This window comes from Apus apus, chromosome 20 (genome assembly GCF_020740795.1).
Source record: "Apus apus isolate bApuApu2 chromosome 20, bApuApu2.pri.cur, whole genome shotgun sequence".
Classification (NCBI taxonomy): Eukaryota; Metazoa; Chordata; class Aves; order Apodiformes; family Apodidae; genus Apus; species Apus apus.
This window is the reverse complement of record NC_067301.1, coordinates 3090117-3116726: the sequence shown is the minus strand read 5'-3', so window position 1 is coordinate 3116726 and position 26610 is coordinate 3090117. Positions and strand designations below refer to the sequence as shown.

Sequence of the window (26610 nt, the reverse complement as noted above, 5' to 3'; positions counted from 1 at the left end):
ACACGAGATATGGCCAAGGCACAACTTCTGGGTGCAGCAGGATTGTCTCCTGACTTCTGAGCTCTGGAGCCAGCATCCCAGTTTGGCTTTTCATGGGAAGAGGGGACAACATTCATGTGCACACACTTCTGCATGAGCGATTTCAGCAGAGGTAGATGGTGAGATCCCTTCAGTGGGGCAAACCCTTTGTCTCTAGCAAAAGGAATGTTTGCCAACTGGCTATAGGCTCCAGCAAGGACATGTCTTCTTTATCTGAGCTGCTGGCCTTCAGCTTGCAGCTCAGGTTTCCCTTCTCTGCAGGTCTTGCAGCCAATCTGGCCAGAGGGAAGGAGGCTTTGAGCATCTTCAGAACCAGAGCCTTGGCAGCCCAGAGGCCAGAGCTCCAAGGGAAGAGAGTTGAGTGGAAAATGGGCGACTCCTTCGTGTGAGTTCCCCTCAGCCCCTGGTGCTGAGCACAGAGGAGAGGGCAGCACAGGGTCTGTAGCCCTGCTCAGGGGGTTGAACAGTGGCTCTGGCAGAGCTCTGTGGTTCCTGGACTGCCCCCTGCTCCCCTGGGAGCTCTGCTGCCATCCATGTGGGAAGCACGTCCCATTTCCCACGGGATGTGCTCGGCACATCTTGAGCACGTGGAGGGAATGGATCCAAAGCCAAGGGACTGGGGGGGTGGGAAAGAGGTGAAAATGAATGTGTTGAAAAAGCTTTAATCAGACCTTGTAGCTCCACGCTTTGATGCATTTCTTAGCCTGATCTTGGGCTGTTTGGGGCAGATGGGCTGAAGCTTTGAGGGATCAGACTCTCAGCTCCTCAGACCCGAGGCTTTATGGAATGGATGCTGGATTCCCACTGTGGCTGGAAGCTCTGAAGGATGTCGGAGACCTCTCGGTATCCCCATCCCAGTGCTCTGTGGCACCCTCAGCTGGAGACCTGCAGGTGAGACAGGGACTGGCCATGACCTGCTGTGAGAAGTCAGCCTTTTGGAGCTTCTGAGAAGCTCCTTCCTTCCTTCCAGGCAGCCCCAAGCCACGGGGAACGGCCACCAGGGTACAGGTAGGAAAATCACCACGACATCTGTGGCCGAGGGGCCGTGCCAGCGCCCCGTGGCTCCATCTGCTGTGGGGACAACCCCGGTTCTGGTGGGAACACATGGTTGACATCTGGGGGAAGAGGAAAAGGGCGGCCAGGGTTGCTGCAGCAACGGCGTGTCCCCCCGGCTGCTCCCCCACCGGCAGAGCCATGGGATCAGCCGCCGGGGGAATTCCAAGCAGGAGCCCGAGGCGCCTGATGGATGGGCCGGGCTCAGTGGGGAGGAGGGATGTGATTAATAAGCCTTGTGGCCCCGCGGCTCCCGCTGGGCGCCTGTCGGGGCCGCTCGGCGCTGATGGGCGCTTTGATGACTCGAACGTGAGGGATCTCAGCCAGCAGAGTGAGGTTTGCTACCGACCCTTCTCCTGTCCCCCCCCCGCCTCCTCCCCCAAGCCCCGGGACAATAGCAGGGCCAGCCGCACTGTGCGGGGCTGCAGGATCAGGGCAGGGTCCTGGTCCTTCTGCCCCATCCCCTGGCGCTCGCCCCTTCCCACCGCATCACCCCCCGGGGGGGGCAGTCATGGACCCTCATCCTCGTTGGCAGCTGGCTGTGCCGGGGAAGGAGGGAGAAGGAATTCCACTGCTTTCTTAGAAATGCAAACGTTTCAGGCTGGAATGTCACCGTGGGCTGGAACTGACAGCAAAGGACATCTCTGTGCCAACACCTCGTGTCGTGCAGCCCGGGGTGTTTGCTTGGCAAGGGCTCTGGCACATGCTCTGGCTGTGTCTGCTGAGCTGTGCTTTCCTCAGCTCTGCTGTTGGGCTCACTCCAGGTGTGTCTTGGCCACCACTCAGGCTGCCCAGGGGTGCTGGGTGCTCTTGGGGCAGCAGAATGCTGCATCATCCCTGCCAGAGATGTCCTGTGACAAGTGATAACTGCACCAGCAGGAACCTCCTTCCCTGAGCACTGTCCTGCTGGTTGAGGCAGAATGATTTCTGGATGCAGAGTTCAGCCACATCCTCCTCCTGCTCTCACCTGGACAAAGCAAGCCCCCTCCCTCCACAAAGCTGGTCTGGGAGGCAGAGGGAGGGGATGCTCAGCCAGAGCAAGGTGACTGCTGCAAGGGCTGAGCTGCCACCAGAGCTTTGTGTGTGCAAAAGGAGCCTGTGTGGCAGAAAAGGACCTTGGGGGTGTTGGTTGGCAGCTGGCTGAACAGGAACAGGTCTTAGGAGGAGCAGCTGAGGGAGCTGGGGGTGTGCAGGCTGGAGAAAAGGAGGATAAGGGGAGACCTGCTGGCTCTGCAAGTCCCTGAAGGGAGGTTGGAGCCAGGGGGGGTCAGGCTCTGCTCCCAAGGAACAAGTGATAGAACAAGAGAAAACGGCCTCAAGTTGTGCCAGGGGAGGTTTAGATTGGATCTTGGGAATGATTTCTTCCCCAAAGGGTTGTCAGACCCTGGCCCAGGCTGCCCAGGGCAGGGGGGGAGTCCCCATCCCTGGAGGGGTTTCCAAGCCCTGGAGATGGTGCTGAGGGACGCGGGGCAGGGGTGGCCTGGGCAGGGGAACGGTTGGAACTGATGATCTGAAAGGTTTTTTTTCCCAACTAAAAGAGTTCTAAGATTCTACGAAAAACATCGACCCCCTGAGACCCCCTCCCCGCGGGCCACTCGTGCCCCCTGCCGGTCCCGCAGCGCCGGGCTCTGCCCTCGGGGGTCGGGCTGGGGGGTCCTCGGTGCCCCCACAACTGCCTCGGGCCCGGCGGCTCTTCCCGCGGGATGCGGGGATGCGGGCGGTGCGGGATGCGGGCGGTGCGGGGATGCGGGCGGTGCGGGATGCGGGGATGCGTGCTGTGCGGGGCTGCGCTGCAGCGCGGCTTTTCCTCCACCAGAGGCCACCTTCATCTAGCGTTTGCGTTGCTGCCAGAGCCTTTTCCAGGCAGGGATCCGCTGGGAAGTGAGAGATGCGCTCCCTGGGAGAGCCCGTGGCCCGCTCGGGCTTGGATGTCTCCTCCGGCTCCTGCCCGGCTCTGCCCCGCTTGATGCAAGGGGTAAGACACTGCACGGGTGGTGGTGGTGCTGGGACAGGACCTCCTGGCTGGCTTGTAGGGCATCTGAGAGCCATGGGGAACCGCAGCAGCACAGACCAGTCTGGGGGTTACATCCCACCTCTGATGGTGGTGATACCTCTGCTCATCTCTGCGCCGCCCAGGATGCACCAGCAGGAGGGTAACTGGGTCATCCCACCACCCCAAACACAAAATCTGTCTTTAGAGGATGCCAAAGGGCAAAGAAGGGCCTCCAGCAGAGGACCAAAAGTTTGAGTGAGGACACTTGCAAGCCTCGGGGGCCACCCCTGGCCATCGGCTGCCTGGCAGGCTGCAGGCTCTGCTCCTGGGGGGGGACACAGGCTGGTTCATTGGAAAGGCAAATGGCCCAGGCCCTGCCAGCTCCAGCTTGCTCACAAAGGGATCCTCTGCCCTGTCTCTCTCTCTCTCTTTCCAGCCAGGCAGCTGGATGGCAGCCCAGAAAGGCTCACCCCAGCACAGGGCACCAGAGCTGGAAAAGCCACCTCCTGTCTGAGGGCAGGAGCGGGTGCTACGTGAGGGGCTGTGCTCGTGTCTCCGGCAGCCCGAGGCAGGAGGCAGCACAGCACCAGCCCTGCTCGGCTCCCTGGGGCTCAGCTGCCCAAGCAAGAGCAGGACAGGGGTCTCTGAGCCACCCCTGTGAACCTGGTCTTGGCTGTCCCTGGGAACGGGTGCCCAAGGAGCTGGAGAAAAGTCTGAGCCACTGAAGGTTGCCACGGGTTTGCTCTCAGGGACCAGGCTGAGACTCTCTCCAAAGCCTTTTTGCCACCGTGTGCTGCTCTGTGGTGTCCATGGAGGGGTCTTCTGCTTGGGGGGGTCCTGCTCAGGAGCAGGAGGAGGTTGAGCTGGTGCTCATGCAACACTCCTGTCCTCCCAGCTCCTCCCTTTCTCCTCTGCCTTTTGCCAGCACATCCATTCCTCAGGACCTGATTTCCTGGGGTCAGCCTCAGAGGCTGCTCTGCAACAGCTCAGCCCCTGTGAGTAATCCCCAGGTACTGCATCCTGGCACTGCTCTTGTTCCCCACTTGGTAAAGGTTTATGGTGTTTCATTTCACAGCAGCTTTCCTGCTGCCAAAACCTCAAGCCAGCCTTTTACTTTAGCTGTATTAATTCTCTTGGGTCAGCCCTGCTTATATTGTGCTTTTTAATTGAACATTCTTTTCCTGTCTCACTTCTGCAAATTCAGCCTTGATTTGCTTCCAGGCATTGGCTGACCCAGGGCCAGCACTTGTGAGAGGACCTGCTTGGCCAACCCAGCTCCCTGGTCAGGAGAGGAATGAAGTGGAAGGTCCTGGTGAAAAAGTAAAAAGTGGGGGGAGACTTTACTTGGAGAGAGCTTTGTCTCCCCTGGTCCAGGTGAAGGCAAACTCATGCCAAGGGCTCTGCCCTCAGATCCTGGGATGCTGGAGTCACATCTGCTTTTTGTTACAGCAACCTGGCCACTTCAGACAGCAACACGTGTTCTTCCTGCTCCCCATCCAAGACCAGAACTGGGATTGGTTTCCTTTTCAAGCATCTCCCCTGGCTTCAGCAGCTTTTAATCCCCTCACTGGTGGGAGGTGAGGGGAGAGAGAGATGTTGCTCCCAGAAGGTTCTTGTTCTCTCCTGCTGGCACAACTGTGGTGGCTGCCATGGACTGCCCAAGCTGGGGGAAAACACATCTCAGGAGGGACCATCAGCTTGTCTTCACACTGGTTCTGACTGGAGTGGTGCTGTGGCTTGAGCCCTTGTGACAGCAGGACAGCAGAGCCATCTGAGAGCATTTCTGAGGCCTGAGACTTTGGACCCTGTTTCTGTGCAGGGGCAAGCTGCTGTGGCTCTGCCTGCTGTAATAAGTGTGAAGACAATCCATGACAGAGCTTTGCCAGGGAGGAGCAGGTGGGTTCTGCCAGCCTTCCTGAGCTGGGCCAGCCCTGCCACTGCCTCCCTTCTAGCTACCAGCACCCAGGAGGCAGACACCTGCAGGGATACCCAGGGCACTAGTGGTTTCCAAAAGTGGCTTTGTCCAACCCAATTGTGAAGCTAAAAAAAAAAGGGGGAAGTTGCTTGTAACAAAGTCTGCTTGACTGGACTATAAGTAAGACTTATAGGAGCTATAAGTAACTAAGACTCATAAGAGCTATAAGTAAGAGCTGGGCAAATCTCTGCTCCCAGGCCTGAACTTTGATTTGAACTCCTAAACCAAGGGCAACAAGCCTGATTAGCTTCTCCTACCTTCTCCTCCCCAAAGACTTAGGACAAACCTTCTGGCTCTGCTCCAGTTCTGCCTGCTATTATATCAAGTTTTAATTCAGTCCTACCCCACTGGCCATCCAGTAAATAAGATGTGGTCAGGGGGTGAGAAGAGCCAGGAACCTTCCTGAGCAGTGGCTGGAGGGAGCTCCTCCAGCCCCAGAGCAGGTCTGCCTAAAGGGGCCTCCTTCCTGCCCACATCTCCAGCCCTGCCCTTCCCCACCAGCCCAGCCCCCCCTGGGCAGGGGTGCCCCTGGCAGCCAGCAGTGAGTGTCTGCACTGCCCAGGCTGCCTCCAGCTTGGCAGCTGGTAGCACAGGCACATGGATACAGCCTGGACACCAGGAGCTGCTTGGTTTTAAGATCCTAGCACCAAGCTGTTCACCCTGCCTGGCTCCTCAGCCAGGATTATGTGTCTGAACAAGCCCTCAGCTCGGGAGCAGCTGTTTTCCAGCTATTGCCTAACAAAGAGAACTTTTATGACTACAGGAAAAGAACAGGACTTGGTTTTTCTGTACCAGCCATCTGATGTGAGGGCAAGGTGGGGCTCTCATCCCCCCCCACCACTGCAGGGCTGAGGCACTCCTGGGCTGTGTGGTCACTCAGCATCACCCAGGACTCCCCACCTGGGGGGAGCTGGTGCTGCCCTGGAAGGGACCCCCAGCAGGAACAGGCAATACCTTCTGCTTCAGCATCACCTGCATTTGTCTCCCTGCCTGTTTTACCTGCCTGAAAACATTGCCATGTTTTTTTTTGCCACATTGCACCAGTCTGCAGTGAGCTCCCTTCAGCTGTTACAGAGCCAAAAACCAGCCTGGGGCTGGGAACCTTGGTTTGCTATGGGGTGTGTGTGTGTGTGTGTGTGATCCTTTCTTTCCCCTTGCACAGACTTCATCCTTTCCTCTTCTTTGTCTCCTGAAGAAACCAATCTCCCAAATGCAGCTCAAGGGGGAGCAGACAGTGCCTGAGTCAGATGAGCCCTAATGGATGAGGCTGCAATTCACTCCAGCACTTTGCTTAATTGCAAGGCTGTGCCAAAGGGAGCCAGAATGTGGTTCCCCTGACAGGTCCTAAGTAGGTGACACAATATATGGAAGCTCAGTCCCCAGCCCTGCTGCGTTGGGCTCCTTGGCTCTCTTCCTGCTCCCTGCAGCAAAGCTGAGTCGCCTTGGCAGGAATCTTGCCTGGAATCTTCTCCTGCAGCCATCCCATGGTTGTGCACCCACCTCAGCAGGCTCTTCTCCTCCTCTGGGTGGCTGTGGAGGGTGCTGCCCTGGGACCTGCTGTGCTCCAGGACACCTGGATTAGCAAAGGTGGTGGGAGGGATCTTTCTGGCTGCTGTTGGGTCCCAGATGTCCTGCAGGGGCTGGGGTCAGTCCCTGAGGGTTGCTGGGGCTTCCTAGGGCTGAGCAGGGCACACACCCCAGTGCTCAAGCTGCTCGGTGGAGCAGTGGTGATGAAAACAAGGTGTCACGGGGGGGTTTAGCTCTCAAATACCTCAGTGTGGTGGGGGCTGCAATTGCTCTGGTCAGGCTGGAATTGCTGGGGTCTGCCAAAGCCCAGGATCTCTGCCGGGAATGCTGTGGCCATCCATCACAACCTGGTGCAGCACATGATGCTGACTCTCCCCTTTTGCTTTTGCAGCTAATTTTTCTCTCCTCCTCGTGTCACTTTTTGATGACACCAGGCCTTTTAGTTGGATTCAGCTCTTTGCAGTGCATCCAGCAGAGAGATTCAGGGAAGGGAGAGTTCTGGAGAGCCCATGAGGTGCCAGGGCAGGGTCACTTGGCTGCCTTCCTCCAGCCTCCATCCTCTTTGACTGTGTTGCTGGTGAGACCCTGGCCCAGGTTGCCCAGGGAAGCTGTGGCTGCCCCATCCCTGGCAGTGTTGAAGGGCAGGTTGGATGGGGCTTGGAGCAACCTGGGCTGGTGGGAGGTGTCCTTGCTCATGCAGGGGGGTTTGAAATAAGATGATCCTTAGGATCCCTTCCAACCCAAACCATTCTATGCCCATCAGCTGGGAATTGCTCTGGCAATGCCCTCCAGCTGCAGGACTCCCAGCTGCACCATCAGTGGGGAGGGATTCCTACCAGGATCCCACTCATCCCAGCCCTGACTCTCCTGCCCCATCTCCCTGCATGACCTGAATTCAGGCAGGAGGTGCTAATCTGGGCACACAGGACCTGCCCCAGCCTGCCCAGCCCATCACCTGCAGGCACAAACAAATACCTGATGGAGAAGGATGTCAAGTGATGTTTGGGATATTGCTGGGTTTGAAAGTCTGGTGCAAGGGGGACTGAAGCAGGAGACCCAGCTGCCCACAGGGATGGAGGGGCCTTGATGTTCTCTCCAATTTACACCAGGGAAAGGTAAGACCAAGAAGGGCAGGGACTTGCTGGGTGGCCCTGCTCCCTCTCAGCAGCAGCACTTCACTTGGCCACGGGAGAGCAGGCAGCAAGAGGTTAACTCAGCCCGGGTCCCTGCTGGGGGGTGTGCACAGAATAAGGAACAAAAAGGAGATCTCTGGGAGATGCAGGGCAGGCAGCACCCCCCAGGGCTGCCTTCTCCCAGCTGGGCACGGAGAGGATGAAATATCTCCTGGTCATTCTATGTGTGAGCACCAAGCAATTGATTTTCAGAGAGAAGAAGAAATCTTTTAAGAGCTGGTAGTTTCAATGTCTTTTATTTTTTTCTTTTCTCTCTCTCCTGCCCATGCTAATGACAACTGCAGCAGCTGCATTAACTGTTTTGGATAAAATTCAACACAAAAGCCTCCATCTCCCTGAGAGTCTGGTCCAATAAATCCTGCCTTTAACTATGAAATGGGTTTAGGGGAGTGTGAAACCACAAGCAGGGAGGGTTTGGGCCCTCCCTGCTGGCCTGTGGGCATTCCAGCCTGGGCACCACGCAGACCTTTTGTCAGAGCAGCCCAGGAGAGGAGCTGGGCAGCAGCTCTGGCTGCCAGCAGCTCTGCAGGGGTTGCCAAGGGCCCTCTAACCAAGTGCTAAAACCTTGGCTCCTCGCTCCTCAAAAAAGGGAGGGAAAGGAAAAAAAACCCCAATCCCTGCATGTCCTGAATGTTAATCTCTTCTCTTTCAGCTCGAGTCCAGCTTCCCAGCAGCCTCAAGGCTTTCTGTTCAAGGAGGGATCTGAAGGCTTTGTGGCCTCTGGCTCCAGCCTGCAGCAGGACACAGGCAGGACCTGCCTCTCCCCCAGCCCTTGGCACCCAGTGTTTGCAGCTGGACCCTGCTGGCTTGGAATCCCAGACTGGTTTGGGTTGGAAGGCACCTTAAAGATCATCCAGTCCCAACCCCCTGCATGGGCAGGGACACCTCCCACCAGCCCAGGTTGCTCCAAGCCCCATCCAACCTGCCCTTCAACACTGCCAGGGATGGGGCAGCCACAGCTTCCCTGGGCAACCTGGGCCAGGCTCTCACCACCCTCATAGTGGAAATGTTTTTCCTAATATCAAATTCCATAGAATAATCAAATAATTTGGGTTGGGAAGGACCTTAAAGATCACACCCTGGCACGTTGAGGGCTGGTGTGACCTGGGCCAGGGGATGTGATCAGTGGGAACTTGGACTGCCCAGGCTGGGGGAGCTCCTGGGTCCTTGTTGTTTTGAAGAGCTTGTTGTAGAAGGAAAATGGGATCTTCTCTCAGGGAAGATTTTGTGGAAGAAGGAGGCTGGGTTATAAACACTGTGTGTGATGTTTACTGCTTCCTGCAGTAAAGGTTGGGCCAGACTGGACAGGGAGAGGGGTCTGATCTCAAAGACAGTCACATCCTTCCAGCTGTCTGGAGGTGGGGTGGCCATCAGGGGGAAGCCCAGGCCTCACTGGCTGGGAGATCTAAACCAGAACAGCCACCCTGGCTCCTCAGGACACCCTGGGGCAACCAGTGGTGGGAGGTGGGCAAGAGGAGAGCAGCAACTGCACATCCAGCTCCAGGTGGGCAAAACCCCCAACCTCTCTTACCTCAGAGCGTGTGTCTCTTTTGGCAAAACCAACTTGGAAACCCAGGAAGGACTCTCTGTATTTCACTCAGAATGGTTTTCACCCCCTCCACCACTGTGCCCATGGCCCCCCTGCCAAAGCCTCCCCCAGGGGTGGGCACTGCTTCTGTGTCACCCCCAACCCCCCCAGCCTTGGAGAGCTGGAATTTTTACTTTATGGTGATGAAAAAAAAAAAAGTGCTTGGGTTGCACTTTCTCTCCAGCTAATCCAATTTGTCTCCTCACTGCTTTCAAATGCCTTTTAAAGATTCTTAGCAATGTATTACAGAAATCCATTTGCTGAGATGCAGCAGAGAGGGGCATTTTTATTTTACAGTTATTAGCCAGTGACAAGGTAAGTAACTCAGAGAAGACTGATCACCTAACTAAGCATTTTTACTTTCTCAATTAATCCTGGCATGATTGTAATAAATCCAGGAGTGGGAGTAATTAGATGTGAACGGACCTCACTTCCTTTTGCTGCTCCATGTCAGGGGTAATGGATAGAGACATCTTTCTCTTGGAAGTGGCCTAGGGAGACATCCAGTTAGGTGGGATTTCTGGAAAGAAAGATAGATGTCAAGGGCCAGCGTTCACTTTTTCCTCAATGGAGAGCAGATTGATGCCATCAATCCACATTAAGAAGCCTTCATGGCTACATAGAAATCCAGCAAGAGTAATTCAATTAGCCCCATGCACTTTTGAAGATGGGATTTGATAATGGAGGATCATTTGCCCTGAAGTTCACGCTGAATTTTCCTTCTGCTTCTTTCTCTCTTCTTCTTTCTTTCTTTTTTGTTTTTCTTTTTCTTTTCCTGCTTTTTATTTTAATTATAAGAGTCATTGTGGTTCACTGGATGCTTTTGCCTCTAAGCTGGGAGGTTGCTAGGCTAAGTCCTGAACCATGCTGGAGGTTCATGGTTGCTGAAAGCACAGCAAGAAGGCACCTGGGGGGGGTGTGTGTGCCCTGTGCTGACACCCTGTCCCTCTCGTGATGCTAAACCAAGCCCATCTTTGCCCCCAGGAAAGGTGGTACAAACCAAGTGAGGGCACAGGGAGGGAGGGAAAAGCACCCATCTGTGTGAGATGTAGGGCTTGGCTCACGTGGGTGTCTGGGAATAGGTGCAAATCTCAGCACACTCTCCTGGTTTTGAAGCTGAAGGTTTAGGAGCAGGCTGTTGAGAAAAGCTTGGATCCCAGTGGCTCCTCAGTTGTGGAGCAAAGACTAGTTGTGAATTTTTAACTCAGGACTGAGCCTGGCATCCTGACCTGGGAAGGAAGAGACTGACCTTTAAAAGCTGTGGTGCTGAGGGACATGTTTTAGTGGTGGCCTTGGCAGTGCCGGGGGAGCGGTGGGACTTGATGACCTGAGAGGTCTTTTCCAACCAAAAAAGACTCGATGATTCTATTCTTGAATTCACCTCTTGAGCCCGTCCAGAGCACCTGCCAGATCCCTGTCTGCTCCTTGTCTTCCCCCTCAGGGAAGGGGAAGGGGCTGTGCAGGTGGTGGCACAAAGCCCCTCCTGGGGGGGGGTGGCTGCTGACAGGGAGCTGCTCCTCAGCCTCAGCCCTGCTCCCACTGGGATCTCATTAATAGATTTACTTATTTGAAAATCATTATCCAGGCAGACAGCCTCCTAGATGTGGGATCCCAGGGGCAACTTGTTAGCAGCTGCTCTGCAGCTACATCAAGGGCTTTCCTGCCAGGACACAAAAGCCATTTGACAATGTCAGAAACCACCGAGAGGGATCGACTTAAAAAGGAAAAATGGGGGGGGGGGGGGAAACCCCCCCACATTAAAACATGTCTCGGAGCTTATCAGAGATAGAGAGTCTCGGAGCAGAAAAACCAGCCAGGGGGGTGTAGAGGCAAGTGAAGAAATCAGGGGCCAACCCCAGCAGGAACGGGGACAGTTTCTCACCCCTGGGGAAGCGTTTCCCATTCACGTCGGGCTCCGTTTCACTTTGCCAGCCTGTTTGCCCAGGTCTTTTATTTGCTTTGGAGGTTTGGCCTCAAACCTTGTGGGTTTCCCGCTCTGACGTGTGTGCCATTCCAGTGTGAAAGCAGGGCCCTGCTCTCAGCCCCTCCACTCACTGTCAGGTGAGCAGACAGAGGTGTTTACCCTGTACCTCCCGATACCGCAGCTGCCGCCACCCCGGGGTGGGACCCACCCTGAGACACCTTCAAGGCTCTGCTCTCAGCCCCCACTGAGCCCACAGACACCAGGGCCCCACTGAGGGAAGCAGCCAGAGCATGAAGGCTTGTGACAGCCTTGGCTGAGAGCTGTGCTAACAAATAACCTGGGAAGGGAAGTGCTCCGGGCTCCAACCGGCAGAGAGGTGCTGGGTGACACTGCTGAGCGCAGCAGGAGGGGCTGCACTGTCATTCCCAGGGGGGCAAGGAAAAGGAGGGGCCTTTCCCGAGTTACTCAGCCCCACCTGAAAAGAAGCTCATTTGCATTGTGCTCTTTGGAAAAATCCTTCCAAGGTCCAGTCGCTGACGTGGAGGGAAGAGCCCCCACCGGGCACAGCTTCTCCCAGGAAATGCCAACTCCCGGTGTGTGAGGAAGGCCACGGACACCACCAGAGTGTGAGGAGGGCTGGGAGCTAAAGCAGGGGCTAAAGTCAGGGTTGCTCAGTGCAAGAAATGGTCCCAGCACCAGAGGATGGAACCACAGGCTGCTGGAACCACCTCATTGAAAGCATCACGGTGCTCTCCATCTCCTTTCCTCCCAATCTCCTCTCCCTCCAAATTTTAGGTCCCACCTACCAGCCAGCCTTGGAGATGCCAAACCAGCAGGTGTAGAGGTGTCAGAAAGCAAACAGGACATAAATCCTTGTCAGTTTTCCAAGATCTCTTGATTTTCCAGGGGCTGACTGAGCTCTGAGCTCCTTCCCTCATCAGCTGAGCTCAGAGGAAGTTTTTGGGAGCGCCAGGTTCACAATAGCTGTCCTGTCAAGAGCCTGGACAAACCCTAGTGATTGATGGTGGCTTTTTGTCAGCTACACCATTTATTTATTTTGTGCACGGATTTGCCAAATAGTTGCTTGCACTTTTCCCACAGCATTGTCAGCTTCTTGGCCAGTTGATCCTCTTGTCGGGATGGAGTAGAGCGATCCCCTGTGGGAATGTGTGGCTCCCTAAGAGGGGTGCTCGGGGGGACTGTGCTGCTTCTCTTGCCTTTTGGTGCTGTCCTTTAAAAACAACAACTGCCTTCTCCTTCTGAAACCTGCCCATGGACAGGAGAGTCAAGATCCTGGGGGACTTTGGGGCACCTCCACTGGGAAGGCCACAAAGCTGAGTGAATCCATTCCAAGAACCAGACTATAAGGGGGGTAAATATCTCAGAAAGGCCTGTGAAATCCATTTCTCTCTTCACAGCTTTGAAAGCAGATGGTGGGGTGGGGCTAGAAGGAGACAACTAACCAACAGAAAATAGTAGAAACACAGAGTAAATAATTCTTCCCCTCTCCTCTCCACCAAGTGTGGGAGCAGAAGGTGGCAGCTGGTTTCTCCCACCTTGCACGGAGGTTGTTTCTGTGATTTACAGCTGAGCAGGGCTCGAGGAATATGGGAAAAATTAATAATTAAAATAGCAACAAAATAATCTGCCAGGCCCGGAAATATTTTTAGCTGATTGCTTGAGTTGATCCCAGCAGCAACGTAATAACTGAGCCCTTTGTGCTAAACCTCCCTGTGTCACAGGGATGGCTGCAGAGCTTGGACCCTGTTTTGCTCTTGGCTTGAGACAGACTCTTCCCACTGCGGGTGAATGCTCCTCCCTTGCTCCTCATCCAGAAACCATAGGTTTTGGTGGAGCTTTTTGGTTGTCACAAGTAGAAAACCTGACTTTGTGTGTCCTGCTCCCCCGTGGCACCGGGGAGGACAGAGGGACCCATCCCTCCCTGGGGTTTCTGCAGGAGAGGGACAGCAGGTTTAGGCAGGTAACCCCAGGTTTCCCACAGACCTGGGTATGTCGTGGGCCACTTTCTTCTGAAAATCCCCTCCCCGAAGTCCTCACTGAGGTGATTAAACCCTGCATCCTTGTGAACAGGCAACCTTCCTCAGGTGCTGAACTGGGAATTCAGTTTTAGGGGACAGACACGGAAGCTCTGAGCAGAAGGGGAGCTGGGAGAGGGTGTGGAATTTCCAAGAACAGTGTTGAGACCAGACTCACTGTGGAGATGCCAAGTGCAGGGCTTAAGACAGACTATATACAGTGGTGCCTTCCCTGTAAAACCCACAGCAGTGGTGAGATCTCCAGACAGATTTATGCAATCTCTGGTATTTTGTCCTCTTCAGGGTAGGAGGCAGGCTGGGACAGCACTGGGACACTCAGGAAGATTCATTTCTTCCTGGCTTGTAGTTAAAGTCTGTTTAATTCCAGGGGAGAGAAGAAAGGGTTGGCACATCCAGAGTTGCAGGGGAAAAATAGCACTGCCCAAAACTTGGAGGACAAATGGGATGGATGGATGGATGGATGGATGGATGGATGGATGGATGGATGGATGGATGGATGGATGGGTGGATGGATGGATGGAGGGATGGATGGATGGATGGGTGGATGGATGGATGGATGGATGGATGGGTGGATGGAGAGCCTCACAACACAGGATGCTGCTGTGCAGTGACACGGGCTCATCAGAGAAGGACATGGGACATGTCATATCCTTGACATGGTGGAATCGTTGTGGTTAAACTTCAGCTGGTGACTGGGGATTCACCAGCTGGGCCCGGGGTCACAAACAGGATTTGTTTAGGGCCATCAAGTAAAACAGCCTTGTAAAATGCCTCCAGGGGGATGGCTAATTTATGGAGGGCAGAAACACTATCACCCCACTGGTGCCACTTAACTTTTCATTTTCTCTCTGCAGTCATTGCACGTGACATCTGGAAAAATTGCTGTCCAGTCCCTGGAGAAAGCCCAGGGCAGGAGGGTCACAGAGCTGCCGGGGCAGACACAGACACGGGTGGCTCTGCCAGCCCCTGAGCACCAGCATCCCCTGGTCACTGGTGCCAGAGCAGGCACGGGTGACACGGGATGGAGCCGTGCCGAGCCGGGCCAGCCCGGAGCTCCGCTTCCCCAGAGGGAGAAGGGAAATATCCCGAGGGGAGTATCCCGGGATAACGCCCAGGGGGAGCTGGGGGTGGCAGGGAGGGAAGCACCAGGATCTGACCCCTTCCTGCAGCTGCCCCAGGGCTGGGGGGTCCGGGCTGGGAAGGGGACCCCGGGACGGGGCTGGGGGGGTCCGGGCAGGGAAGGGGACCCCGGGACGGGGCTGGGGGGGTTCAGGGTAAGGCTGGGGGGTGACGGGGCAGGGTTGGGGGTCCCAGGCATGGGCTTGGGGGAGTCTGGGCCGTGGCAGGAGGGGACCAGGCAGGGCTGATGGGGTCCGGGGCGGGACTAGGGGAGAGCGGGCAGGGTTGGGGGGCTCCGGGCAGGGTTGGGGGGCTCCGGGCAGGACAGATGCTGCTGCTGCTGCTGGCTCAGCCGTCCCTACACCTTTAAAAGTCTCCTCACGTTGTCGCGCTGATTATCCATTAACCCGATGCGAGGTCCCTTTCCTGGGGGGGGCGTGCTGGGCAGCTCTGCCCGCAGAGCCGGCAGCAGGGCTGCCTCCCTCCTCCTCCTCCTCCTCTTTTCCCCCCCTATCCCCCGCTCCCTCCTTATCAGCAATTCAGATTACATGCAAATCTGCGGGCTTTCTTACAGGGGCAAGGCAGAGGACCGAGAGCTTCTCCGCGGCCGGGAGATATCTCCTCCTCCTCCTCCTCCTCTTGGGATTTTCCTCCTTCTCCCCTCCCCTGCTCTCCCCTCCCCGCCTCCCTCCCTCTCTCTCTCTCTTTCTTTCCTCCTTTTTCACCTCCTCGGAACAAAAGTAGCCCTTCTCTCTGCGCCTGCGAGCCGGCTTGGCTTTGTCTGCCCGCTTCCCTGGGGTCTGCCCGGGGGGCTAAAGAACCGGCGGGGGGGGGTGGGTGGGTGGGGAGGGGGCGATGGGAAGGCGAACGGTGGGTGAACTGGGGCTACTGGCCCTACTGGGCTTGTTGGTGGCCCTGATGGGTTGCGGGGCGACCTGCCCGGAGCGGGAGCTGGAGCGGAGGGAGGAAGAGGCCAACGTGGTGTTGACGGGGACGGTGGAGGAGATCATGAACGTGGACCCGGTGCACCACACCTATTCCTGCAAGGTAAGGGGGAAAAGAAGGGCTTGGGGGGCTGGAGAAACTTTGGGTCCGTCTCTTTTCCCCCCCCCCCCCCACCTCCCTACAGGCGCCTTCTCGGGCGGGCTCCTGTGGGTTTTGTTGTAGGCGCTGGAGCTTTGGTGTGTAATTATGTATTTTTAGCCTGCGGAGTCTCTCCCTCGCCGGAGCTCCCACAGCTGTGGCCGGGGGAATCTCTCAAGGTTGCTTTTTATGGGCATTTCCCTCCTTTCCATCCTGCGGAGCTGGCTCCCAACTTTCTCTCTGCTCGGGCAGGGTTGAGGTGCTCGCAGCTTCCAGCGCTGCTCCCTGTTTACTTTAGCAGCATCTTGAGTTCCTCTAGCTCAAGCTATTGTTTAACTACGACTCTGGCCCCTGGCTATGTTTTTTTTTTTTTTCCCCTTCTTCTTCTTCCTCCCCCCCTAAGCTGAGAGACGGTGAAGTCCTGAGCAACCTGAAATACCATCCGCCTGCTTGTCAGAAAACGTGTTGTATGGCTTAACCCTTCCCGGGGCAGGAATCTGGCTTGCGAGGACATGCTGCTGCATCTCCTTTTCCTTTTCCTGCCCCAGCCCCTCTTCTGCCCGGCCTTTAAAAAGTAACTGCGGTTCCTGCCTGGGGTTGGTGCTGAGCTGGGGGGATGCCTGGGGGGGTGGGAGGGATCTGGTGGTGCAGGGGAAGGGGAACTTCACCCGTGGTGATGCCCTCGCCTCTGGAGCATCATCAAGGGTGAGTGTCAGGAGGGCAGAGCCAGGCTTTTTACAGTGATGTCCAGTGATAGGAGAAGGGGCAGTGGGTGCAAACTGGAGCACAGGAGGTTCCACGTAAAGATCAGGAAGAACTTCTTTCCTGTGAGGGTGACAGAGCCCTGGGACAGGCTGCCCAGAGAGGCTGTGGAGTCTCCTTCTCTGGAGACATTCAAACCCCCCTGGACACGTTCCTGTGGGATGTGCTCTGGGTGCCCCTGCTCTGGCAGGGGGGTTGGACTGGGTGATCTTTCCAGATCCCTTCCAACCCCTAAGATTCTGTGATCCTGTGATCTTTCAGCCTGGTGAAGTAGTGTTGAGCAGCCTGTGTGGGGGTCCAAGCTGGTGGCCACTGGTCCCCAAAGCTCTCCCCCTGGCCACGGTACAGTTTGTGCCCTGCTCCTGGGGCTGGGAGCTCAGACCTTGTGTTTGCAAAGTGTCTGGCACATCCTGGGTGCTGGGGAGAAAATGAATCAGCTCCTGTGGCAGCTTGGGGCACGAGGACCTGGGCCACCTGAGGCTGGGGCAAGGCTGGCCACACAGGCAGGCAGGAGGTGGTCCAGTGAGGCTGGTGAGGAGGCAGAAAGATCCATGGAAGGAATGGGGTCTCTTTCCTCCTGCTGTGGACAGGCAGCGAGGTGTCTGGCTAGCTGTGAAATCCAGCCTTCATCTTGCTGCATCAGAGCAGGACTCTGGGCCAGGAAAACCCTTTTGCCTCTGCTCCCGTGCTGGGAAAGCTGCTTGCTCAGCAGCCCTGCCTTTGAAAGGGTGCAGGCAAGGCCGAGGAAGAGCAGCTAGGGAGAAAACTGGTCTGCAGGTGGTGGCTTTATTGGAAACACAGTTTGTATTGCTTAGCTTGGCAAGAGAGTGTCTGACCCAGCTTTCCCTGGGCTGTCCCAAAAATTGCTGCCGAGAAGTATCTGGAGTTAGCTGTGGGATTGGGTTGCTGCTGATTATGAATGTCATGACAGCACCTGAAGGCCAGGACCTGTCCCCAGGATCCCTCTCCAGTCCTGTAAAAGAAAGTGAAAGGAGACAATCCCTCTCCCAGCCTGGCTGGAAGTGCCCAGCCCATCTTGTGGCAGTGCTGCTGGCTGGCCCGGGCGTGCTGTGACATTTCTGAGAGCAGTGCTTCTTCAGTCCCTTCACCAACACATCAGTCTTTGTAATTTTTTTAATGGTACATTCCCGGGGTGTTTGCAGGAAAAAGCAGCTTTGAAATGGGACGTCTTAAGGACCTGAAAGCAAATAAATCTGTCCTGACTGACTTAGCAGAGTGTAAACGCGTAGCTTTGCAGCAGCTGTTGGCTGGTTTCGCTCTTAAGGTCTCTCAGAGTATGAAAAACTGCTGTGGGTTCTGCTGATGCTGGGTTGCAGGGCTAGACATACTTGCATGGTGCTTTGGTTTGGTTTTTGCCAAGCACCCAGATTGGGAAATTTGGCAATGAATGTGAAATTAGTGCCATGTTGGCATCCCAGCCGAGCGCTCCTCCCGCCGCCGCTGCTGGTGTGAGCTGAGGTGCAGAAGGGATCTTGCTGGAGAGAAAACACACGTCCACTTCCTCACTGCCACATCCACTAACTGCTCCCTAGGCCCTGGGGTTACCTCCAAATACCACAGTTATCTCTCGTCAGGTTCTTCCTTATCTGAGGAGGAAAAGGCAAGGGCCAAGTGTGTGGTTGGAGCTCCCTGGAGCCCACACCCAACCCAAGGAGTGTTGTTGGTGCTGGGTGGTCTGGGAAGGAGCAGGGCTGTGAGTGCTGCCTTCCTGCATTGTTCTTCCCAGTTCAACTCTCAACCCTCCCAGCTGAAGCTTTTGATAGATGAAGATAAGCTCATTACAACTGAGAAGAAATGTGAAGTTAATTTGAGGTAAACTCCCTTCGTTTGCTACCGGAGGAGACGATTAAGAGGAACAGGCTGACAGCTCCCAAAATTGACTCTGAAGCTGACTGAGGTGTCCTGTCATCAAGGGGTTTTGACGTGGGCACCTGGTGCTGTGCTGGCTCTTCTTCCCAAATTTGGGATGGTGCTGCTCATCCTAGTCACTGGCATTGCCCCTTCTGCTTTGAGCTCTCTGGTGTGTCTCCTTCTGGGCTGACCTGCCATTGATGAAGGGGATTCCTATTTATAGGACACATACAGGTTCTATATGTGCTGTAGGAAGTGTTGAAAAGGATGTGGATCCTGTTCTGAACAATAGAGCCTGCATTTTGGGGGCTGTTCTCCAGCTGGGGTTGGATGTGGAAGCTGCTGGGGGAGGTGGGTTTGGGGCTCTGCTGGCTCCCAGGGAATGGGCAACTGGCTCTGCCAGGGAAAGGCACAGAGAGTGACAAGCAAGGGGAGAGGGACAACTTGGGGTCAGGAAGGAAGGCTTTGGCTGTGGAGCTGATGCCACCCAGTGCCCTTCATCTTTTAACAACTGCCCAAATCTACTGGTGACCCCTTTCTACTGCTGTCCAGAGTGGCAGCTCTTCCCAAAGGAAGAGGCTCTAACTTCTCACCTTTCTTTACAAGACCAGGGCTGGCATTTCTCCCAGCACCTTCCTGGCAGGAATTGGTGAGTGCTGCACGTGCCTGTACTGGTGGTCCTGTTCCCTGCTGTGGGATGGACTCCCGTGGCAAAATCCTGGGACGTTCTGGTTTTGTTCTGCACTTCAAATCCACTTCTGCAAGGATCTGTTAAATAAAGTCTTCACTGTTCTTACTCTGCCTCCCTGGAGCTGCTGGGAGTCTTGTAAAACAGCCTTAATCCAGTGTTTTACGTGCTTGCTGGCAAAAGAGAGAGTCTGCTATAGGGAAGGGACCTCCTGGAACTGGGTTCCAGCCCAATTTTTTCTCTCTCTCCCTTTTCTTCCCTCTTCCTTCTTCTTGATGTAGCCGGTGAGTCACCAGTGACAAAGTCTTAATTGTGTGTGCTGATGAATGGGATGCCCTACAGGTAATTGCTGGGGCTTTGGTGCCTGCACATCCATTCATTACAGAGGACAAGGGTGGGGAGAAGGCTGGTGGACTCTGATGTTGCTTGTGAATGCTGTGGCCTGGCTCGGAGGTGTATGACTGGAGCAGCCATACTAATTAACTCAAATTACCATCTGCTTCAGAAGAGGGGGGTCTAGGCTTTAGTCTTTCTTCCCTTTTAGACCTAGCTGTGAAAATGCCCCACTGCTGCCTTTCAGCACGAGCCTCAGGCTGTGCTCTCTGCCTGTATTTTATTTTATTTTTTCCTTTTCTCTTTTGTGTTGCTGAGTATTTTTTGCCCTGGTTGCTTGTGCACCTCACCTCCTTGCCCTGCGGGCTGCTGCCAAAGGAGGAGGAGGAGGTGGGGCTGGAGGAAGGTGTCTTAACTTGACTGTGAGGAGAAGCACAACCACAAGGGAGTTTCTTCTGTGAAACAGCAGGAGGAACAGCTGGTGCTGGCTGAGGAAGCAGGAGGCAATGCTGGGCAAGCTGTGCTCCTTAGCACCCGGCCTCCTTGGCCCACCTGAGGTGCCACATTGGCAGGTGGTCCCAGATGGGCTCTTTGTGGCACCACCCGCACGTGGTGGAGCAGATGTCTCTGTGGCAATAGCTGGGATCCCTGCATGAGCAGAGGGGAGGAAAACTGCCTGTCACAGCCTCCCTTCCTTGCCATCTGAAGCTCCCTCCGTTTGCTCCTTGCCTGCCATCCCTCTGGAGAAAAGAGCTCGTGCTGACAGGGCTGGGTGCAACCAGCTCTGAAGGCATCTCAGCCCCTCTTCTCTCCCTTGGAGTGTGTGGGGCGGGATGGAGCCTGTGAACAAGCTATTGCTTGTCCTCTGGTCGCTGTGGCATCAGCCCGAGGGGAGCTGACTCCCTGCTGGAAGACAAATGGGTGTGGGAGCACGTGGGTTCAAGGTCTCCAGATGACCTTGCTTTGTCAGGGGCAGCCAAGGCGTGTGCAGCTTCCCAGGAGGAGCTGCCACTCTGGTGTTGGAACCCAGAATGGGGTTTCATCTCTGGTGTGCAGGAGAGCAGGGCTCACCTCAGCAATTTACAGTGGCTGCTGTTGGGTCACGGGACCTGCTGGGCTGGGTGGGAGCTGAGACCCATCGAGTTCAGGGTCTTTCTTTGATGCAGGCAAATATTACACCTTCAGGAGGAAGATCTGAGAATGAAATGCACTCCCAGACTTAGTTCTTCACCTTCAGTCCCACCTGCAGTGTAGAGCAGGGCTAATTTAATTCCCCTCTTCTGCTGGACGGGTGAGTTTTGTGCTGAGCAGGAGGGTCTCACCCCAGCTCCTGCTCCTGTGCTGGTGGCAATGACCCTGATCCCTTGCCCCAGCACCTCCACCTGCTGCTTGTTGTGGCAGGAACAGTGTGTGGGAGTTCAGCTCAAAACCATTGTGGACTTTGACATGTCTTGATCAGCTGAGCTCACACCCCTGAGATTCTGGAGTTTGGGCTTCAAAAAATGACCAGATTGATTGCAGGCCATGAGACTTGCATTCCTCCTAGCCCCAAACATGTTTTTACCCTCTTACTTGAAGTGTCAGGTCTTTGTGTGTGTCTTCTGTAGTCACTGAACAATGGGATGGAGGGACTGGGCAGGGAGTGTTGCTGTTGGGATGAGGTCAGAGAAGCCCCCAGGGAAGCACAGTTTCGTGGAAGCTGCAGTTGCAGATAACTATAAGCATGGTTCATTCTGGAGTGGGATAGTGTCTGCTCTGTGCTTCCCTCCTCAACTGAAACCAGTCCCCTCACCACAACCCCTCTGCCAAGCACAGGAGCTGTAGTGTGAACACTGTCCTGACCTTGGGGGACACTGGGGTGGCAGGGAGAGACCTGCCTGCCCTCGTGTGTGGGAGCATCCTTTCCCTGCCCCTTGCTTTCCCTTTGGAATTGCACTCCTCAGGGCCCTAGGTGGGTGCCTGTTCCAGAGAGGGGAGGGAGAGCCCCCCAGTCTCCTAGCCACCACCTCCCTGAGTGCTCAGGTGGTGCTGGAGTGTTCCTTGGGGGCTGGTGACAGCTGGGGGATGCTGGTGCCCGGGCACTTGGGCTGTGGTGGTAGCAGAGATGCTGGCAGGGCGGGTGACAGAGCAGGCTTGGAGTGTGCCAGGCCAGGGACACCTGCAGTCCCCAGCTACCCTTCCTCCAGGTTGGAACCTCTGATGAGATGTTTCTAGTGCAAGCAACGCAGCGGCATGTTTCCCTTGCAATAGGGTTGTGGCAGCAGCCAGAGGATTTCTGATCCCTCAGGCGTGGATGGGGACAAGTCTCTGGTGTCCCATGTCCACTAAAGAGTAATGTTAGGGCTGCTGCTCTGCTCCTGTGTGGCTGTTCCTTGACTGCTGTGCAGAGCTGGAGGGAGGTTGGCTTGTGGTTGTATTGCAGATCATCTCTCCTTTTTTGGGCAGGGGGATGAGGCAGCAGTGAGGTCCTGGAAAGCTGCTCTAGACCCACTGGCAGGGGAAGGGGGGAGAGCAGGACTAACTCTTGTGGCCAGGACTTGTTTTTCTTCCTGAAGGTTGGATGAGTAAAGGGAAATGGGCTCCCACTGCCAAATCCTCCATGTATTTTAACAAATCCAGGCTTAAGAGAAGGGTTTATAGGAACATAAATTGCCTGTGACGTTTCTCCATGGAGTGTTTTCTGCTCTGCCTTTCATCTGTGTGGGGAAGGGAGACCCAAGTGCCTGGGGAGTTGGGCTCAGCTTTGGCAGAAAGAGCCACGTGCGCTTCAGCCTCCTGCATCTTGTGCTTTCGGAGGGAGAGCTGATGGCATCAGCTCGGCTGGAAGGCTCTGCCAGCCTGAACCACTCCTGGGGCACCTTGTGGTGGTGTGGGGGCCAGAAGGTGCCACTTGCCTGTGCCCCAGTCTCACGTGCTCTTCCTCCTCCCTCTGGCTGCAGGTGCGCGTCTGGCGTTACCTGAAAGGCAAAGACATCGTCACTCACGAGATCCTCCTGGATGGTGGGAACAAGGTGGTTATCGGCGGCTTCGGGGACCCCTTGATCTGTGACAACCAAGTCTCGACGGGGGACACCCGGATCTTCTTTGTCAACCCTGCCCCCCAGTCGCTGTGGCCGGCGCACCGCAACGAGCTGATGCTCAACTCCAGCCTGATGCGGATCACGCTGCGCAACCTGGAGGAGGTGGAGCACTGCGTGGAAGGTGAGGCTGGAGCCAAGGCTGCCCTCTCGTTCCCTGGCTGCTCCGGGCACACGGAGCCAGCAGCAGCCAAGCCCTGGTTCTGCTGGGCACCTGCTGCTCTTTGCTTGTGAGGGATGGGTTGGGGAATGAGCCAGGTGGATCAGACCTGCTGTTCTGTGTCCGGGGTAACGTGGTGGCTCTGCCTGGCCTTGACCTTCTTCTCACAAGCAGGGCTTGCAAGCCAAGCCAAGTTAGTTTATGTTATCCTCCAGATTTGGGGCAGGTCCCTGTTCCCCTCTGGAAGGAGACCAGTGGTGTTGGGAGCATCTCCCCTGCAAGTCCTGCCCTAGCAGGAGTGCGTGGCAGGTGCTTTGTGGGGACTTCAGGCTCCTCACACCTGAGTTAGATATTTCTGCAGGCTTAGAGCTAATGGGTTAATCCTGTGAGAAGGCCTGTCCTTCTTGGTAGTCATCAGAGCTTCCTTCCATGATGCTAAGTCAGCCTGGAGGGCTCCTGTAAGGATCTGAGAAGCCAGCTGAGGTCTTGGGGATGAGGCTTGCTTCTCCAGCCAAGCCCATCAGCTAAGTGATTTTTTTGGGAGGACATGAGTTGAGCTTCTATATCACTGTGGTGAAGCCCTGTGTCCTTGGCATGTTGATCTCTGGAGCCTTTGTGTCTGCTTGGGTGAGGAGGGGAGGGTTGTTGTAGTGTTGTGCTGTGCTCATGGAGGACATGGGGCACCTTGGTGCTCAGCACAGGGACTGGCTTGCAGCTCTCTGCGGGACAACGTGAGGAGCACTGACATGTCTGTGCCCCAGAGGGTGGCCGAGTTCCTAGTGCTGCTGTGGGGAAGAGCTTAGGTGCTCACAGGTGCTCTTCAGTGGAGTCTTAGACCTCCAGGTGTGGAGATGTGCCTCTCTGGAGAGCAGATCTGGAGAGAACTGATCCTCCTACTTGTTGCCCAAGCACCTGGAGAACCTACTTCTATAAGAACCCATTTGGTGGCTCCTCTCTTTCCCCCCTTTCCTCTTGTTCTGTGTTCCAGCAAGAGCTCCAGGCTCATGAGGAATGTGGTGCCCCAAAAGCCCTTTGCTGGGGTCTGAGTGTGTCCTGAGAGCAGATGAGTAAACAAGGGAAGGAATGCAGGAATTCTGCACAGACAACAAATAAACTTGCAGCTTGGCTCCCTCCTCCCCCTTGGACAAGCAGAGCAGAGGCCATAACCCCTTTTTCCAGCTGGGAATGTTGAGAGAGGTAAATGACCCAGTCCTTGGGCTGGGAGAGAGGGAGCTCTGCCAAGTGGCTCACAAGAGGCACCAGTCTGGAGTGGTTTTTGGAAGAGGGAGGGACACTGGAGGTTCCCTGCCTATATAGGTATTTTATGTATCCCATCTTGTGCTTGAAGGGTGTTGGTCCTGCTCCTTCCTTGCACCCAAGGGAGAGGGAGGGTGGGGAAAGCAGAGATGTGTGTGTGTGTGCACAGTTGGTTTTGTTAAACCTGAGCAAACACTTGGAAGAATTCTGCCTTCACCTCGTTGTGCTGTGCTCTTTGTGCACCCCCTGGCTGGGAGCTGGCGTGGCTGAGCCAGGTGGTTCCCCTTTGCAGAGAGGGATCTTCTCCCTGAAGGCCCCTGGGAGTTGAGGACAGCTCTAGTTTTCCTCCTCGTGTGGTAGATTCCATGTAGAATTTTTCACTGGGGCCCATTCCTGCTCTTGCCTTCAATGGGGGAAGATTCAAAGCTGTGTGGGTTGGTGTCGTGCTCATGACGTGTGTTGGGGCTGGTTGTGTTTTTTGTGGCCTGGGACCTGCTGTCATCAGGGACACATCCTGGCCACGGGCACCTTTTCTTGCAGAGGGCTGGGGTGGTGCCTCCTGGGAGGTGATGCAAAACCAGCCATGAGAACCTGCTCCTGCCACCCTGGGAACCATTTCTGAGCTCCGAGTCTGAGAATTTAGCTCCAGGACTTGTTTCCCATCAGCTCCCCACAGGAAGGTTCAAAGTAAAGCTGCACTTTTGAGTTTAAAAACAAATCTTTGAGTGCTTTTGCAGAAAGAATTGGAAGAATGGAGGCAGCTGAGTGGAAAAAACATGAATGTTTTGAGTATCTTCATCTCCTGTTGCTCCAGCTTGGAAAAATCCTAGACATCAAAATTTTTCCTGTCTAAGAGGGGAGTTCAAACCAGGGCATCTCTGTGAAAGAGCTCAGGTTAGAGTAAGAGGAGTGTGTTTGGATTATCCTTAATTGTGGTAAAAATGCAGAGGAGCAGCTCTGGGGCTCGTGCAAGGGGCTGGGACACAGGCTGGGACCTGGGCAAAGGAGGATGTTTGCTCTGGTTCCCTCTGTGAGGGAATTCATGGGCAGGGAGCTGGCCCTGAGCAGCTTGCTGTCCTGTGCAGCACCAGGGCTGGGTTTCCTCCTGCTCTTCATGACACCTGGACGAGGCTTCCCAGGGAAAAGAATTCACCTGATGAGCCCCAGCTGACTGTGTTTGTGCCTTGGGTGCTGCATGAGGAGGGCTGGAATCCCTGGGCAGGTGTTGGAGCATCCCCCCACCAAGCTCCCTGCTTGGTGCAGCACTTCCCTCTCCTTGCTCTCTCCTGATGAGGCCATCAAGCACGTTCTTCTGCTGACTAAGCCCCTGGAGATCTTTCCCCTGTGTGTGTGTGTGTGTGTGTCATCTTTCACTTTGATCACGATGGCACTTGGAGGAAATCAGGGTTTTTGTGTGTGCTGTGGGAGGAGCTGCGTGTTGACTCCGGCCTGAGCTGTCTGGGTGGAAGGAAGTTCAGATCAAACCTTTGTTAGGGCCTTGGTTAATGAGAACCTGGAGCTCCTCTTAAGTAGCACCTTGTTTGTGCCATGATTTGCATGAACAATGGGGCAGTTGCCCCAGCCAAGGCTGCTTTGCTGCCTTTGGAGATACGTGTGGACTTTGAACCTCCTGGGAAAAGCCACATACCTTGGCTTTACAAGTACAGGGCAGAGTGAAACCTGGTGGTGTTGGGTCCAGTAAATACCCACTGTTGGGACAGAAGGTCCTGCTGGTGGCTCGAGATCCTGATCCCAGAGCAGCACGTCCAACGTATCTTTGAGAAACTCTTGCTCTTTCCTTAGTGCAGTGGCACCTCAGCTTCTTGGGGGACATGGAAAATGGGACCTGTGAGCCACGTGGAGGGAGTTGTTGAGGCTTTTGGTAAGGATGGATCTGCCTGTCTTGGGGGCAACGTGTGGGCAATGCTCTGCCTTCCCCATGGGCATTACTGCAGCAAGGCTGAGGACAACACATCCAGATGCCTGTGCTGAAGGTGGTGACTCTGGCTCCTGTTCAGCTTGCTGCAGGTGCTCCAGATGTTTAAAAATGTCACTTTGCTCTCAGTGAAATCCTGATTCTAGCCAGCCCTTCTTCTCTGTGGGGTCTTCTCTGACTTCATCTCTGTGGCAGCCCAATGAATCACTCCCAGGGAAGAACTGCACCCAGTCCTGCAGCCTCAGTTCCCCATGTTTTTTAACCCAGGGAGAGAATGTGGCTTTTCTTTTCCTCTTGGATCTCTTCTTCCTGTGCTGTGTGTTCCCCCCATGTGCCTTTTGTACATGCACCCATCCCCAGTGCTCCCAGCACCCATCCCCAGTGCTCCCAGCACCATCCTGCTTCTTGCTGCCGTGGGGCAGTTGGCTGAGTCCAGGGGATGAAGGAAAGGAAGGGTGAGGAAATGGGTGTTGCAGTGCAGGGGCTGGGAATTGAGTCCTGCCCACCCTTAGAGCCTGGTGCCTTCTCTGAGGGGACCCTCTGTGTGTCCTGGGCTGTGTGGGCTGCAGCCAAGGTGTGGGGAGAGCAGCTGGCATGCTGCAGGGATGGACGGGGGGTGCCCAGAGGGGTGCAGGAACAGCCAGGTGGCTGAGGTGGCTGTTCTGTCCCATCCAAGCCTAGCCCAGCCCCAGGATTCCTCTGCTTTGCTCTGCACTCAGAAGGTTTCTGGTCGACCTGGGAGCAGGGCTGCTTTGCAAGCACCTCCCTTTCAGTTATCCACTGTCCATTCGGTTTTGTCTTCTCCCTGTTCACTTTTATTCTGCCCTTTCTTTCTTTTTGAGGTCTCTGCCTCCACAGAACTGAGACCTTTTGTTCTTATAAACCAGCCCGTGCAGAATTCCCTTTTCAGGCTCCTTCCAGAGGCTCTAAGCCATGCCCAGTGGGCTCCCCTCTGCAGGGGAATTGCTGGCAGG

The 26610-nt window shown here is 55.4% G+C and overlaps 1 protein-coding gene across 4 annotated transcripts in view; it reads left to right on the top strand.

Annotated features, from left to right (window-relative positions):
- Positions 1-15331: 15331 nt before the first annotated feature.
- AGRN (agrin) overlaps positions 15332-26610 on the top strand; it is a 111538-nt gene continuing 100259 nt past the window's right edge. For all 4 annotated transcript variants that reach the window (XM_051637159.1, XM_051637156.1, XM_051637155.1 and 1 more), the window contains exons 1-2: positions 15332-15515; positions 22146-22407. In XM_051637159.1, coding sequence (XP_051493119.1) covers positions 15387-15515; positions 22146-22407 — 391 coding nt within the window. In that variant the 5' untranslated portion in view covers positions 15332-15386. The remainder of the gene's footprint in view (positions 15516-22145; positions 22408-26610) is intronic.